The sequence below is a fragment of the Amphibalanus amphitrite genome, unplaced genomic scaffold (assembly GCF_019059575.1).
Source record: "Amphibalanus amphitrite isolate SeventyFive unplaced genomic scaffold, NRLGWU_Aamphi_draft 000165F_arrow, whole genome shotgun sequence".
NCBI classification, from domain to species: Eukaryota; Metazoa; Arthropoda; class Thecostraca; order Balanomorpha; family Balanidae; genus Amphibalanus; species Amphibalanus amphitrite.
In genome coordinates this window covers 214,431-230,071 of record NW_024881660.1, presented here as the reverse complement: position 1 = coordinate 230,071, position 15,641 = coordinate 214,431, and the positions used below count along the sequence as shown (strand labels likewise).

The window sequence follows — 15,641 nt, the reverse complement described above, 5'->3', positions numbered from 1 at the left end:
GATAGGTAGGTATGCCATGCTGACCATACCACGACCACCGCAGGTCCGCCTGTTGCGTCGTGCGGACGTCTCCACCCAGCGACTGCACCGTCTGGGACTGGTGGCCCGTGACACTGCCAACCACTCCGACTCTGTCACTCTGCTGGTAAGTACGGACTCTGCTGGTGGCCCGGGACGCCGCTAACCACACACACTCCGTCACTCTGCTGGTAAGTACGGACTCTACTGGTAAGTACGGACTCTGCTGGTAAGTGCGGACGCTGTCACTCTGCTGGTAAGTACGGACTCTGCTGGTGAGTACGGACTCTGCTGGTGAGTACGGACTCTGCTGGTGGCCCGGGACGCCGCCAACCACACACACTCCGTCACTCTGCTGGTGAGTACGGACTCTACTGGTGGCCCGGGACGCCGCCAACCACACAGACGCCGTCACTCTGCTGGTAAGTGCGGACTCTACTGGTAAATACGGACTCTACTGGTAAGTACCGACTCTGCTGGTGGCCCGGGACGCCGCCAACCACACACACTCCGTCACTCTGCTGGTAAGTACGGACTCTACTGGTAAGTACGGACTCTGCTGGTAAGTGCGGACGCTGTCACTCTGCTGGTAAGTACGGACTCTGCTGGTGAGTACGGACTCTACTGGTGGCCCGGGACGCCGCCAACCACACAGACGCCGTCACTCTGCTGGTAAGTAAGGACTCTGCTGGTAAGCACGGACTCCATCAACTGCTGGTAGGTCGTCTTTGTCATCGTTATGATCGTCAGGTGGAGGTGGTCTGCTGAGAACATGGGCTGTAATGTAGGGGCTGATTTATCAGATGAAACGCGAAAACCGTAAAACGAACCGGCTTAATAAACCGAGGCTATTTCACACTACATTTATAGGCAGCCAGGCTGTCTAGCCCTCACACTAGCCTTCAAAAGAACGAAACGAGCTGTGTTTGCGTTCGTGTGTGCTCACTGCTCAGTTATACGTTGCGTTATTACGTTTCACGTTCGTGTGTGATCGCTGTCCAGTTACACGTTACGTTTCACGTTTTTGTGCACTCAGGTGTACGTGCTGGACTCGCGGGACATGCTGGTGGTGAAGCTGAACAGGACGGCCGCGCACGTGCAGCAGCACCGGCTCTCCATAGCCAGGTGGGCCACTTTGACGGTAACGTGGTGATCTGCGTGACGTGATGGGCTGCGGCCGTTAGGCGCCATCCTCTCAAGCCTCAAAGTTGAGTTTGAGCACTTGCCATTAGAGGATGGTGCTGATTGAAACAAACCAATGCTGACGAAAATATCCGCCCAATAGCTTATTAGGTTATGCATAGGTTATGCAATAGCTTATTAGGTTAGGTTATTAGGTTATGCCTATGTTATGCACGCAGCACGCCGACGTCCGCGTACTGCGTGTCTCCCCACTGCTGGTGTCTGACTGTAGGTATCTCCTGTACAGAGGTCTCAGTACATTGGCCGCCGCCGACGTCCGCGTGCTGCGCGTGTCTCCCCACTCTGACGGAGAGCTGGTGGACGACTCTCACTCGGACGTCTGGCTGTATGCGCTCGAGCCGGCCACCAGCACTCTGCTGAGCGCTCAGCAACTGATGGCGTGAGTACTGAGTACCACACTGCTGACAGTACACCGCACCGCTGGAACCGGCCACCAGCACACTGCTGAGTGCACAACAGCTGATGGCGTGAGTACTACACTGCTGACGGTACACTGCTGACAGTACACTTCTGGAGCCGGCCACCAGCACTCTGCTGAGCGCCCAGCAACTCATGGCGTGAGTGCATAATGCATTGATGACCGGTGAGTGTTAACGGATAAGCCACGGCATTGTCTCCTTCTGACCCCACTGTTATCACCTCGCTGACCCCTGCCAGTGTACCGCTGACCCGCCCCTGCCGGTTACAGCCGCCTGGAGAGCGCCGCGCCCGAGGTGTCGGGCGGCTCCCAGCCGGGGGTGCACGTGGCAGGGATGTGGCCCGCCACCGAACCGCCGCGAGGCTTTTTCACTAACCTCAAGTTCATCATCGTGGGCCTGTCGCTGGCCATCTTCCTGCTGATGGTCGCCACACTGGCGGTGCTCTGCTCCAAGAGCTGCAAACGGTCAGTGATGCACAGTCACACATAATGGGTGTATGGAGGTATCACACTGGCAGTGTCCTGCTTGTCGCTAATGTACGTACATTAAGCAAACATTGTCCCTGGACTGCCTGCGTCCAGCGCGGCGTCTCTGAAGGTCTCTCGGTCCCGGCTCCCTCCGCGTTTGTGTCTCTGACGGTCCGTGTGACCCGTGTCCGCTCCAGTGACCGCAAGACGTCGCCGTACCCGCCGCTGACGCTGACGCCGGCCGCCAGCGGCTACAGCGGCACCCCGCCGCCCAGTGACGTCACTCAGATGACGTCACACCAGCCGAGGGAGATGGTCGAGCGGCGCCGCAGTCCGCCGGCCCAGCGGGCGCCCGGAGCCCCCCTGGGTCTGGTCCTGGAGCCGCCCCTGTACAGGTCAGTGACAGGTCACAGACAGCCCCCCTGGGACTGGTCCTGGAGCCGCCCCTGTACAGGTCAGTGACGGTCACAGGCAGACCCCTTGGGACTGGTTCTGGAGACGCCCCTGTACAGGTCAGTGAGTCAGTGACGGGTCACAGGTCACAGCAGACAGACCCCCTGGGACTGGTCCTGGAGCCGCCCCTGTACAGGTCAGTGACAGGTCACAGACAGCCCCCCTGGGTCTGGTCCTGGAGCCGCCCCTGTACAGGTCAGTGACAGGTCACAGACAGCCCCCCTGGGACTGGTCCTGGAGCCGCCCCTGTACAGGTCAGTGACAGGTCACAGGTCACAGACAGACCCCCGGGACTGGTCCTGGAGCCGCCCCTGTACAGGTCAGTGACGGGTCACAGACAGCCCCCCTGGGACTGGTCCTGGAGCCGCCCCTGTACAGGTCAGTCACGGGTCACAGGTCACATAGACAGACGCCTTGGGACTGGTCTTGGAGCCGCCTCTGTACGGGTTATTGCAATCGAAGGGCTTGTCTTCTGATGCGTAATAATATCGTGCTGCGGTGGTGCAACGGAAAGAGCTTAGCTACGAGATAAAACGATAAACTGAAACGAAGAAAAGTTTTTTGTAAAAGAGAGCATCTGCTGACTAATGCATCATTTCATTCGAAGAAATCGACTCTTGTAAGTCGTAACTCGGTGTAAACTAAGTGTGGCCAGTGGCCATCACGTGTTGGTTTCTGAGTTGACGTGGCCCCGTCGCCCGTTTTCAGTAAGCCGTCCCGCCGGCTGGCCGCCACCCAGGTCTCGCCGGGCCACTATGTGGCCGACCCCAAGCAGATGTCGCAGACCGTGGCGCGCCGGCGCCGTGACCCCGGTCAGGGTCAAGGTCAGGGCGTCTCGCACGTGCGCTACGGCAGCCTCAACTACCCGCGCGCCGGCCGGGCGGCCAATCAGCTGGCGGCCCTGCTGACGCCCGAGCGGCCATTGGCCGGCGCCAACGTGCGCCGCCAGTCGGTGACCAATAGCATGGGCGACGGCACCGAGGTGGGCGTGGCCACGATGAGCTTCTACAGCGAGTCGCCGTCCGACATGCCGCCCGTCGACTTCGGCCCCGGGTGAGAGCGGCGGGGCGGGACAGAGGGAAGGGAGCGGGTGAGAGCGGCAGAGCACGACAGAGGGAAGGGAGCGGGTGAGGGCGGCGGGACGGGACAGAGGGCTGGGGACGGGGCATTCATGGGACAGAATCACAGGAGCGATGTTCGGACTACCTGGCTTCATGGGACAGGTGAAGTTGGGGTGTATGTCGTCCAACTCTATTTCGGGAAACGAACCTTCCTGAAGAACAATATGCATGTATCCATTGCGTTAACACTGAGTTCAGGCTACGAGTGTTGGATGCGGCGCGGCTAAGAAGGAGTGCCTTTCGCACGATATAGAGGTAGTTAATGTGCACTGAGGTAATGCCTGTGACCCGTTTCTGTGCGCCAGGTTCCGTCTGCGGCTGGACCCCTCTGTGACGTCACCGCCGCGACCCGGCGACGAGCGGCGCTTCGCCGACCCGTCGGCCGCGCACCCAGAGACATCTACACTGTAAAAAAAGTTTAGCATTTGGGGTACTAACGGCTGCTATTCGTAGCACCTTTTAGCGTCAAAAGAACCCTACTACGTATTTACAAAGAAGCATGGTGCTAATACTGTGCTAATGATAGCTAACATTCCCATCAAATATTATAAGTTTAGATCACATATTCTTCTACTGAGCTTAACGTCTACTTCTGCTAGTACCCAGTCCATCAGTGAGTGCTCTTTCAAGCTGGATTTCTAATTAGAACCATTTTAAGTGTTTTAGAAGTTGGTAATGCTGAATATGGTGCTTACGTTAGTATCACAATAGAACCGGACATGCTTACAGAGGAAACAAATTTGAAATTGGCGCCAAAGAAAGTAGCTAAGCCCTGCTTTACAAATCTCTGGGAGTCTTATCACCAGCCCTTTAGCACGTTTTGACGGCGCAGAGCGATATGCGCATGCGCGTGCCAGCTGTTTCCGGCCACGTGTTGCGCCATTTTAGTGGAGTCCGTTGGTCGTGGTGGGAGTGTGTGCACGTGCTCCGGTATATGAAGTGAAATGAAGTGAAGTGAAGTGCTCCGGGCACATGCCACCGAGTGATAGCTCTGGAATGATAGCTTAAATCAGCTATTATCGGTGGAATCCCTCGTGCGTGGCTGCATGGGAGTGCGTGCCCCTGCTCCGGGAGGCAGTGAGGTGGAGGGAAGTGCAGTGCAGCAGTGCAGTGAAGTGAAGTGAAGTGCTCCGGGGCCGGGTGGTACATGAGCATTTGCCACCGACACATGCCACCGACACCGACGTTGATCGACTTTGGTGAGTCTGACACGTTGTATCTTTTGACATTATCTTATATTGTTTAAGTGCTTCATATTCCGACTTTGGCAAATCGCGCTTCTTGGTCTGAAGGAAAGTTGTGTTGTTTGCGAAAATAGCTCCCAACAGAAAAAAATCTTGGAACTGATCCAGTTTTTTTTTTTTTGCTCCAGGCATGGGGCCTGGTCAGTTCTTCCGTCGACTACCACTTACAATGGAGGACAACTACGACATGACAACACGGGGTCTCCGGTTCCGTCTATCACTAAACGCCGTCTGGTGGTGGATGAGGTCGAACTTATGGCCATGAACGGAACGTTGGTTCAACGCCCCCCCCCCCCGCCTCCCCCAGTCGATCTCGCGTTAATCGTCGGTCACTGCGAGTGTGCAGGTATATGAGCGACCTTTCGTTATTTCCCGTGCGTTTGTTTGTGTATATATTTACATTTGTTTTTCATGCAGATGATATGAAGTGTTAATAAATGTTCCATTATTATTTTTCAATTTTATAATGTGTTGGATGCTTGAAAGATGCACTTACACGGGAAAATTGCAGAATGCAAAACACACTCATTGAGACTTGTAGTTATCACTTATCTAGGATATAACCTTTTTTGCACGTCTTTTCGGCATTACACAATTTCCTTTTTGGTAATTGATTAGTCCTTTTTGCAGTAACTAGTGAAAGTATGTGCTGCTAAAGAAAGCAGTTTTTGCGAACTTTTCATGCAGCAGCTTTAACTAGTATAGATATTCTACTTTCAGCCCCAATGCTTTCGTTAGCATTATTCTACTTGTCGTGGGGTAACAATAGCGCTAAAACGGTTCATATGTGAGTACGGAAGGTACTAACTGCATGCCATTCTTAGCACCTTTTAAAGTTTAGCACCGCTAGGGTACTGAAAATTGGTCTAGCAGGTGTAGGGTACTACATTTAGTACACGGGTGCTAAACAAATATGGGTACTTATATTAGCACCTTGATACTAAACTAGATCTCAGTTAAGTACGAATAAAATGCATAGCTTAGCACCGCTAGGGTACTGAAAATTAGTCAATTGAAAAGTACCTCTATGGTGCTAAACTTTTTTTACAGTGTACCGGCCACCTGCGAACTAACAGTTCGGACGCCCGCGGTGAGGAGTTTCTGGACTCTCTGGAGCCAGGGCAGTTCCCGCGCACCTGGTCCGTCAAACAGTGAGCGAAACGGTGACCGAACAGGGACTGTGACAGTGATCGAAACAAGGACCGAACAGGGGCCGAAACAGGGACCAAACAGTGACGGAAACTGAGCGAAACAGTGACCGATACAGGGACCGAAACAATGACGGAAACAGTAACCGAAACAGTGGCGGAAACAGTAACCGAAACAGTGGCCGAAACAGTGACCGATACGGGGGCCGAAACAGGAACCGAAACAGTGAGCGAGACAGAAGGGAGTGCTGGGACACGGACAGTGCCAGTGATATGGGATCAAACTGCAGTGAACCTGTGACCGGCCGTCTGTTCCAGCGAGCTATGTGTGACCGTGCGAGTGAACCTTTCTTGTGTGAGAGAGATGTCCTTAAGTTTGTAAAGGACATGCACAAAAACTATTCCACGCCAAACCAAAACGCTCAGAAAGCGAAGGTTGCATAACACAGCGATGTAAAGATGGATAACCGTGACGCCGTGGGCAAATACTGGTGCGACGTCCGACGCTTAGACGTCGAGATGAGCGGCCACAAAGTCATGTGTAAATAACAAAGTGTTTACAAACTGATGATATTGTATCGTCTGCCACATCAAGCACCAATGAAGCCCGGATGACAGGTCAATAACACAGTCACCGGCTGAAGACGAAAAACAGCATCACCGTCTCGTTCTCAGCTTTCAGTAAATGTATGTGCAAATCAGAAGCAGTTTGGGGAAATTCCGCTGTTTTAATTCATCGATGGAAATCGTAGGTGTAGGTATGGTATTGATGCATTGGATAATAGAACTTCAGAAAACAGAATTTATAATTTTCGACACCCATTAGCAGACAGTGATGTTTCCATAAGCTGGCGATACTATTGATACGCGATCGACTCACGACTGATCCGTTTAAATCAACTGAAACGTGTGGCTTTGGATGAGCAGAATAGGTCGGTGGGGGCGTTGCCGTGGGGCATGATTCTCATGTCTCTGAGTCACGGCTCAGTTTAGATCGATGTTCGTGCCGTCAACCGAACCACCCATGCTAAAGCTGCGACAATACAGCCGCCGACTCCCAGCACTACTGGGTGGGTAGACTGCGCCGCAAAACACCGCGTGGCGGCGGCACAGTCTACCTACCGCCTCCGCGCGGGACGCGAGTGTGACAGACGCCTGTATCGCACCGGCACAGACATTGCTTTGGAAAAACATTTGCTCGGACCAGAAATGACAGTTAACGAGAGTCAAGAGACATCTAACCACACATTTAAATACATGAAGGAAATTGAGGGAACGAAACCCATTTTAGTTCTGATCGTGAGGTTCACGTTCTGCTTGAGATCAGCTGCTCAGTGAAATCGGAACCCGAAATCTGACCCCCACGACGCTCGTCGTCCTTGCATAAAATAAATATCACATTTTCCTGAATGTATTAAAAGCGTTCAGAACACAAAGTCACGTTTGTCCGATGAAGTCAAAATCGCATGACAAACGTCGAAAGGTGCTGGCGGAAAAAGACAGGACAGACAACACACCCATACCAAAATAAGCAAATCCCAGTCTCTAAAACCTAATAAAAGACCTAATATGATCCTAATATGATCCACACATTACCAACAAGCCAGTTACTATTCTAGATAAAATGGAAGCCCGACGATAAATAAAACAGACACACAGAGAATGAACTATGAAGGGAAAATAATGGACACCGGATGCGGACGGTTCAGAGGAGCAGCTGATAGACAACTCACGTGGCGAACACTGAACCATCCGTCTCGCAAAGGAACGCGCCGCTCCACTATCTTCTGCGCTTATCTGAGGCAGACAGCGCCAAGAACACGAGCGGGGGCGAGTTGAGCCGCACAAAGTACCGGGCTGAGCGCAGAGTCAGCCGACCCGTGCAGGTCAATCGCGGCATTCGAATACGTTCCTAGTGGGCCCGTCACTGACTCCCGGGCAGCTCCCGTCGGGGGGAGCCGCCCAGTGTCAGCCCCTGTGGGAGGCCCTAGAAGCCGGGCGGGTAGCGGTGTCGCTCGCCGCCGGGAGGAGGCGGCTGATGGAGCTGCTCGGGCAGCCCGGGCTCCGGCTGCTCCGGACTGCGGGCTCTCAGAACAGGGCGGCCCAGGAAGCGCTGCCGGAGCTGCTGCTGCTGCTGCTGGAAGGCCGCCTGGTCAGCCGCCGGCTGCCGGGGGTCCGGAGAATGTCGCCATGGCTGCTGGAACTCTGGCTGCAGAGGCTGCTGGAACTCGGCCTGCAGAGGCTGCTGGAACTCGGCCTGCAGAGGCTGCTGGAACTCGGCCTGCAGAGGCTGCTGGAACTCGGGACGCGGCGCCTGCTGGAACTCCGGCTGTGGTAGCTGCTGCGGCGGCGGTGTCCTCCACAGCTGATGATCCACGCCGCCCCAGGCGCCCTCCGGTAGCTGCTGTTGCTGCTGGTATGGCTGCTGCTGCTGCCGGTATAGCTGCTGCTGCTGCTGATGGTGGTGCGGCGGCGGCGGCAGCCGGTTGGCCGCCAGCTGCAGCGCACCCTGACGCAGCGCCTCCTCCCGCCACAGCTCCTCCCGGCGCCTCTGTTCGCTGAGGAGTACTGCGCGCTGCCGCCTCCGCTCGATCTCCCGCTCCATGGCCTCCGGGCCTCCGGGCCGAAAGTCGGGTCCCTGCTGAAAGACTTGCTGCTGCTGCTGCTCTTGTAAGCGCTGCTGCTCTTGGAAACGCCGCTGCTCTTGGAAGGCGTGCTGTTGCTCCAGAGCCTGCATCTGCTGTAAGTGAATCTGTTGCTCCCGCTGTATCTGTGCCTGGGCCTGCTGTTCTGGGAGCTGCAGCTCGCGGTGCAGCTGCTCGTTCAGCTGCAGCTGTCTGCGCAGCAGCTGCTGCTCCTCCTGCAGCTGCCGCCGGCGCTGCTCCTCGTAGAGTAGCTGCTCGCTGCGCCGCTCCTCCGGCTGCGACCCGCGCCGCAGCGCGTACGCGGCCAGGTCGTGCTGCATGCTGTTCACCTGGTGTTTCTGGTTCTCCTCGGTTAGTGACCGCAGCTGCCCCGCCGGCCGCTGCTCCTCGGCCGGCGGCGGGTCCGGGCGCCGCGCGGGCCGCTGGATGGGCGCCGGCAGCGCGGCCCGGCCCGGCAGCGGCCACGGGTCCTCCTGTCGGGGCTCCTCCCGGTCGCCGCCCCAGGGCCGGGGCGTGCCGGTCTGCCCTGCTGGCCTCTGACCGACAGCGCCGAACGGCGAGGGTTCGCTGCGCGGCGGCGGCTGCTCGGCCGCCGGCGGGCCGCGGCCCAGGTCCAGCAGGCCCAGGTCCACCACAAAGGCCGGACGTTTGGGCGGCGACGGAGACGACTCCCTGACCTCGGTGGCCGGGTCGGGCGAGGGCGACTCGGTCGGCTGTCGGAGGCCGGCGCTCAGCGTCCGTTTGGGCGGGCGGCTCCTGTGCTCGGTCTGTGCGGCCGGCGACCGCTCGTAGATCCACTCGTACAGCGAGACTGGGCTGGTCGGGGAGGGTGTCCGCTCCTCCCGGCGGTCCAGACTCGCCGCGCGGGCTGGCTATTCAGCTGCCCCTCTGGGTCCGTCCTGCAGCCCGGAGAGGGAGACCGTGATTTAGACATTTAGATAAACATTTAGACCGTTAGTAATTAACGCGAAGAAGTTTTCTGCAAAAAAAGAGAACATTTAGCCGATCCTTATTCAGCCCAGGCAACCAAAATGTCTAAGAGCTCCTATGTCTAGAAATGTCTCCTCAGAAATGTCTGAGAGCCTAAGGTCAAAACGATATTACCGAGCTAGTTTTGAACATTATTTAATGCTAGGTATGTTTTTTTTGTTATCGCAAGTGGGCTAATTCCATGAAGAAAAAGTAAGTGGCATTCTACGCTAAAAGACATCGTAAGTAACGACAATTTGCGTTGCACCTTCACTTAACCCTCGCATTTGTAGTAATAAATGGACAAGTATTGCATCGAGAGTACATGAACCTCCAGGCTCCACGAATCAAACAATTAAAACAGTTACATTAAAGGCGTACCGGTTTCGTCTATTAGACTTCTTCAGCGCCGTTGTATGAAACAAGGAACAAGAAAACGAGCACATCAATCGTTTGAAATAAATAGCACGTATTTCTGAGAACAAGGTCAGAGTAGTCGGGTACCTCCTAAATAAAACGAAATCATACATATTTTCGTGAACATGTAACAATCTATTCGGAACATGATATTGCAATAGCTAAATAGTATTAAATCAATTGACGGTGCATATAATATGTTTCTCTCTCTCTCACTCTCTCTCTCTCTCTCTCTCTCTCTCTCTCCTCTCTCTCTCTCTCTCTCTCTCTCTCTCTCTCTCTCTCTCTCTCTCTCTCTCTCTCATTTTTAATTTTTATCTAGATCAATGATGCTCAATTGTGCTGCAGATTTCGCCCATTTTATAAACCCACCGTTCGTGTTGATCGTTTCGTTAGTTGCGATGTACGCTGCTTCGGTTGCTTTTCTAATCGCTTTTGAAGAGCATGAAGCTATAATTTCTGTCCCCTCCCAGTTCGGTAAATGTCCCGTTTTGTTCGCATGAGCCACAAAAGCGCTATGTTCCATAAAGTTACGAAAATCTCGTTTGTGCTCCTTCAGTCTAGTTTTTGCTCCCCTGCCTGTTTCTCCTATGTATGCCTTTTCACAAATCCCGCACGGTACCCTATATACTACACTCTTATCTGACTTGTCTTTCTTTTCTTTCTTTCGTATCATCTCACCTATTTTTCGACCAGATGTCACAGCTGTGCGCGCGCCCGTCGTCTCAATTCGCTTGGCTACTACGTTCGCTAGCTTCGAATTCGGCATGGTAATGTAACGCTCGTTTTTCTTTCGCTGTCGTTCGGTCTCTGCTCTATTTCGGATCTCCATTGCCTTCCTTTTCAGATTTAAAAGAAGGCCCTTAGGGAACTTCAGTCTAATAAAAGAATCTAAGACATGTTGGATTTCCTGCTCCAGATACTCTTCGCTACATATGCGATAGGCCCTAAGAAAGAAACCTAAAACTACTCCCCGTTTGACTCTATCACTGTGTCCTGAATAAAAATGAATGTAATCTTCTTTGTTCGTTGGTTTTCTGTAAACTTTGAATTTTAGGCAGTCTCCTGTCCTTTCTATTTCAGTGTCTAAGAAGGGGATTCTACCTTGCTTTTCATGTTCAATAGTAAATTGGATCTTTGGATCTACTGCGTTAAGCTCATCTAGTTTTACGTTTAAGTCCATGTCACTTGGAGCAACAACCAGAACATCATCAACATATCTTACCCAGACTACGTTGTCCCCCATAATACTCTGGTAACGATGTTTCTCTAGCCACTCTAAGTACAGGCACGCTGCAACCGGACTAAGAGGTGAACCCATGGCTAATCCGCTATGTTGAAAGTATTCCTCAGACTCGAATGTGAGGCCACCAAAGTTCATGCAAAGTGCGATAAGTTTAAGATAGTCTGATTTGGCTAGTGGTAACTGATCTGGGTCCATGTTCCTTACCACCCCTTCAAAGGGGAAGAAACTACTTCATCTTTTGGAAGAAGCTCCCGGTGCCCCAAAGCTAAGAGGTCTTCCGAAACTACACAAAGCCGAGGTACCGGTGCGCCCTATCACGTCGGGCATAGGCAGCGCTCCCCACCGACTTGCCAAGGTACTGGCCAGACCTCTCTCTAGCAATTTAGGCGCTATAAGTGACAGCCACATTAAGAATAGTGCCGAGCTGATGGAGATTCTCCGCCCTATAGACATGTCGGGAAAGTGCTTAGCCAGCTTCGATGTCAAATCCTTGTTTACGAATGTCCCCATTGACGGTGCATTTAAAGTCATTGAAGGGGTGGTAAGGAACATGGACCCAGATCAGTTACCACTAGCCAAATCAGACTATCTTAAACTTATCGCACTTTGCATGAACTTTGGTGGCCTCACATTCGAGTCTGAGGAATACTTTCAACATAGCGGATTAGCCATGGGTTCACCTCTTAGTCCGGTTGCAGCGTGCCTGTACTTAGAGTGGCTAGAGAAACATCGTTACCAGAGTATTATGGGGGACAACGTAGTCTGGGTAAGATATGTTGATGATGTTCTGGTTGTTGCTCCAAGTGACATGGACTTAAACGTAAAACTAGATGAGCTTAACGCAGTAGATCCAAAGATCCAATTTACTATTGAACATGAAAAGCAAGGTAGAATCCCCTTCTTAGACACTGAAATAGAAAGGACAGGAGACTGCCTAAAATTCAAAGTTTACAGAAAACCAACGAACAAAGAAGATTACATTCATTTTTATTCAGGACACAGTGATAGAGTCAAACGGGGAGTAGTTTTAGGTTTCTTTCTTAGGGCCTATCGCATATGTAGCGAAGAGTATCTGGAGCAGGAAATCCAACATGTCTTAGATTCTTTTATTAGACTGAAGTTCCCTAAGGGCCTTCTTTTAAATCTGAAAAGGAAGGCAATGGAGATCCGAAATAGAGCAGAGACCGAACGACAGCGAAAGAAAAACGAGCGTTACATTACCATGCCGAATTCGAAGCTAGCGAACGTAGTAGCCAAGCGAATTGAGACGACGGGCGCGCGCACAGCTGTGACATCTGGTCGAAAAATAGGTGAGATGATACGAAAGAAAGAAAAGAAAGACAAGTCAGATAAGAGTGTAGTATATAGGGTACCGTGCGGGATTTGTGAAAAGGCATACATAGGAGAAACAGGCAGGGGAGCAAAAACTAGACTGAAGGAGCACAAACGAGATTTTCGTAACTTTATGGAACATAGCGCTTTTGTGGCTCATGCGAACAAAACGGGACATTTACCGAACTGGGAGGGGACAGAAATTATAGCTTCATGCTCTTCAAAAGCGATTAGAAAAGCAACCGAAGCAGCGTACATCGCAACTAACGAAACGATCAACACGAACGGTGGGTTTATAAAATGGGCGAAATCTGCAGCACAATTGAGCATCATTGATCTAGATAAAAATTAAAAATGAGAGAGAGAGAGAGAGAGAGAGAGAGAGAGAGAGAGAGAGAGAGAGAGAGAGAGAGAGAGAGAGAGAGAGAGAGAGAGACAGAGAGACAGAGAGACAGAGAGAGAGAGAGAGAGAGAGAGAGAGAGAGAGAGAGAGAGAGAGAGAGAGAGAGAGAGAGAGAGAGAGAGAGAGAGAGAGAGAGAGAGAGAGAGAGAGAGAGAGAGAGAGAGAGAGAGAGAGAGAGAGAGAGAGAGAGAGAGAGAGAGAGAGAGAGAGAGAGAGAGAGAGAGAGAGAGAGAGAGAGAGAGAGAGAGAGAGAGAGAGAGAGAGAGAGAGAGAGAGAGAGAGAGAGAGAGAGAGAGAGAGAGAGAGAGAGAGAGAGAGAGAGAGAGAGAGAGAGAGAGAGAGAGAGAGAGAGAGAGAGAGAGAGAGAGAGAGAGAGTGAGAGAGAGAGAGAAACATATTATATGCACCGTCAATTGATTTAATACTATTTAGCTATTGTAATATCATGTTCCGAATAGATTGTTACATGTTCACGAAAATATGTATGATTTCGTTTTATTTAGGAGGTACCCGACTACTCTGACCTTGTTCTCAGAAATACGTGCTATTTATTTCAAACGATTGATGTGCTCGTTTTCTTGTTCCTTGTTTCATACAACAGCGCTGAAGAAGTCTAATAGACGAAACCGGTACGCCTTTAATGTAACTGTTTTAATTGTTTGATTCGTGGAGCCTGGAGGTTCATGTACTCTCGATGCAACCCTCGCATGTGTAGGGGGGGGGGGTCGGATGGACCCCCCCATGGTTTTTCGCGAATAACTCGCGTAAAAAGCGGTCGATCGCGACGAAACTTTCAGTACCCTCGCATTGATCAATTTTACACCTACTCTGAAAATTTCATGACCCTGACCCAAATGACCTTTGACCTGTGACCTCTTTTCCGAGACCATGTTTGGCCGGAATCGCGATTTCGCGTATGTCGGCTGGCACTAGCCGCGTGTTTGCAAGCTTTTCGTGGTTTCAAACGTTCAAACATGTGATTTGATGTTACTCCCGTGTGTGTCAAGGTCACCTGAAGGTCAGGTCAGGTCATTGACCTTTGGTGACCTCGGGTGACCTCGGGTCACTTTTTCGAGTTTTACATGTTTCTAGGCTAGTTTTTGGAGCTGAATTCGAATTTAGCAACCATTTGAACATTTACGAAGTAGTTTTGGTGACTTCGTAACATGTTACGAAGCTGTCAGAGGCGGTTGACACGTATTACGAATACCCGTCACGACGCCTACTGGATGACCTGACCTGACCTGACCCGACCTGGTCTAAATGCTTCAAGACATCATCTGTGATCAACACTAACACGATATTCGTGATCAGCACCCCGAAAAACCCCTTAGCAGCCACACTTTACGACTTTCTAACAGGTCCCGATTTTCCCGACTTTGGGTCATTGACCTGACCTGGAAGGTCAACCAATGACCTAGGACCTTAAAATTGGATATCATCGGCTTCCTCTCGTCACGGGCAACACGCTCGTTTTTTCCGCGAAGCTCTAGCTCGATCAGGGGCCAAACGGCAAGGGGGGGGGTCCAACTGACCCCCCCCCCTACACATTAGAAGCTGGCAAACGCCGCACACATGCGAGGGTTAAGTAGTCCTTGTAGCCAACTTACCCTGTGAGTGTCTTTACGGGTAGTGCTCTCGCTGTCTGTCCCTAGAACTGCTTCCATCGATCCCTCCCCCATCATCTTCCGCTTCACCTCCTGGGCGCGCGTCCACGACATGGCCAGGAAGCGGTACTGGGCGAACAGGAAGGCGCCCTTGGCTCCCTCCACCTCCTCGTCCTTGAGCTTCTCGTAGTCGTGTTTGATGACCTTCAGCAGACCGTGGTACCTGGAGCAGGCGGGCGAGGTCGGAACAGAGCGACACTTTGACGACGACAAACGTCTACAAAGTACGACTAAATGAGCGATAAACAGTTATCCGACGACGTGACGTCACAATGAAATCAAACTAAAAAACGGCCTATAATTCCTGACGGTTAAGCTGAGAGCAGCTTTCCTTTCACTACCATGAAAAATGGCTTCGACTGAGCAGTAAGGCACCTGATGCAAACAGTTGAGACAGTGTTCTTGTCTCCCGCCCGTCACGGATCACTCATTGATAGATTCAGTTGTGACTTAAGGGCGCCCGGACTTCAGATGTCATCGGTGCCATAACGTCCGGCCATTAAAACGAACGAACAGTGTGAAATGTGTTGCGACCAACTCACTCGTCGAGCCACCGTAGGTCGGACAGCAGCTCCTGCGGCCAGTGGTGGTAGCGCGCCATGGCGCCCGGATCGGTGCCGCTGAAGCCCGGGTAGCAGGGCAGCGGCTCGCCCCGGCGGCCCACGCCGGCCGGCGCGCCGTCAAAGAACAGCGCCAGCTCGGCTGGCTCGACGGACGGCGGCGGCCAGACCGGCTCCCGGCCGGCGGGAGGAGCCGCCGCCGCCGCCGCCGCCGGCTCCGTCACCGGCTCCGGAGTCGGCTCCCGAGCCCCGTCCCCGCCAGCGCCGGCTACTGCTGGGGTCCTCTCCTCGCCAGCCCGGGCTGCCGCCGGGGTCCTCTGTTCGTCAGC

General features: G+C 52.7%; 3 protein-coding genes across 3 annotated transcripts in view; 1 reads left to right on the top strand and 2 right to left on the bottom strand.

Annotated features, from left to right (window-relative positions):
- LOC122383507 (cadherin-89D-like) overlaps positions 1 to 6,641 on the top strand; it is a 45,134-nt gene extending 38,493 nt beyond the window's left edge. The window contains exons 17-25 of the mRNA XM_043370014.1: positions 44 to 100; positions 646 to 690; positions 1,055 to 1,143; positions 1,448 to 1,600; positions 1,910 to 2,104; positions 2,305 to 2,502; positions 3,269 to 3,613; positions 3,987 to 4,082; positions 5,978 to 6,641. Coding sequence (XP_043225949.1) covers positions 44 to 100; positions 646 to 690; positions 1,055 to 1,143; positions 1,448 to 1,600; positions 1,910 to 2,104; positions 2,305 to 2,502; positions 3,269 to 3,613; positions 3,987 to 4,082; positions 5,978 to 6,080 — 1,281 coding nt within the window. The 3' untranslated portion in view covers positions 6,081 to 6,641. The remainder of the gene's footprint in view (positions 1 to 43; positions 101 to 645; positions 691 to 1,054; positions 1,144 to 1,447; positions 1,601 to 1,909; positions 2,105 to 2,304; positions 2,503 to 3,268; positions 3,614 to 3,986; positions 4,083 to 5,977) is intronic.
- An 829-nt stretch (positions 6,642 to 7,470) lies between these two features.
- LOC122383505 (putative mediator of RNA polymerase II transcription subunit 26) lies at positions 7,471 to 9,581 on the bottom strand (the record flags this gene model as incomplete). The annotated part of the gene is made up of 1 exon (XM_043370012.1): positions 7,471 to 9,581. A coding segment is annotated over one exon (1,521 nt), but the record flags the coding sequence as incomplete, so codon positions are not given.
- On the bottom strand, positions 9,481 to 15,491 carry LOC122383506. The gene is made up of 3 exons (XM_043370013.1): positions 15,295 to 15,491; positions 14,696 to 14,915; positions 9,481 to 9,617 (listed from the first exon to the last, which is right to left on the bottom strand). The coding sequence occupies exons 1-3, from the start codon at positions 15,351 to 15,353 to the stop codon at positions 9,591 to 9,593; spliced, it is 306 nt and encodes a 101-aa protein (XP_043225948.1). The 5' UTR covers positions 15,354 to 15,491; the 3' UTR covers positions 9,481 to 9,590.
- Positions 15,492 to 15,641: the final 150 nt, after the last annotated feature.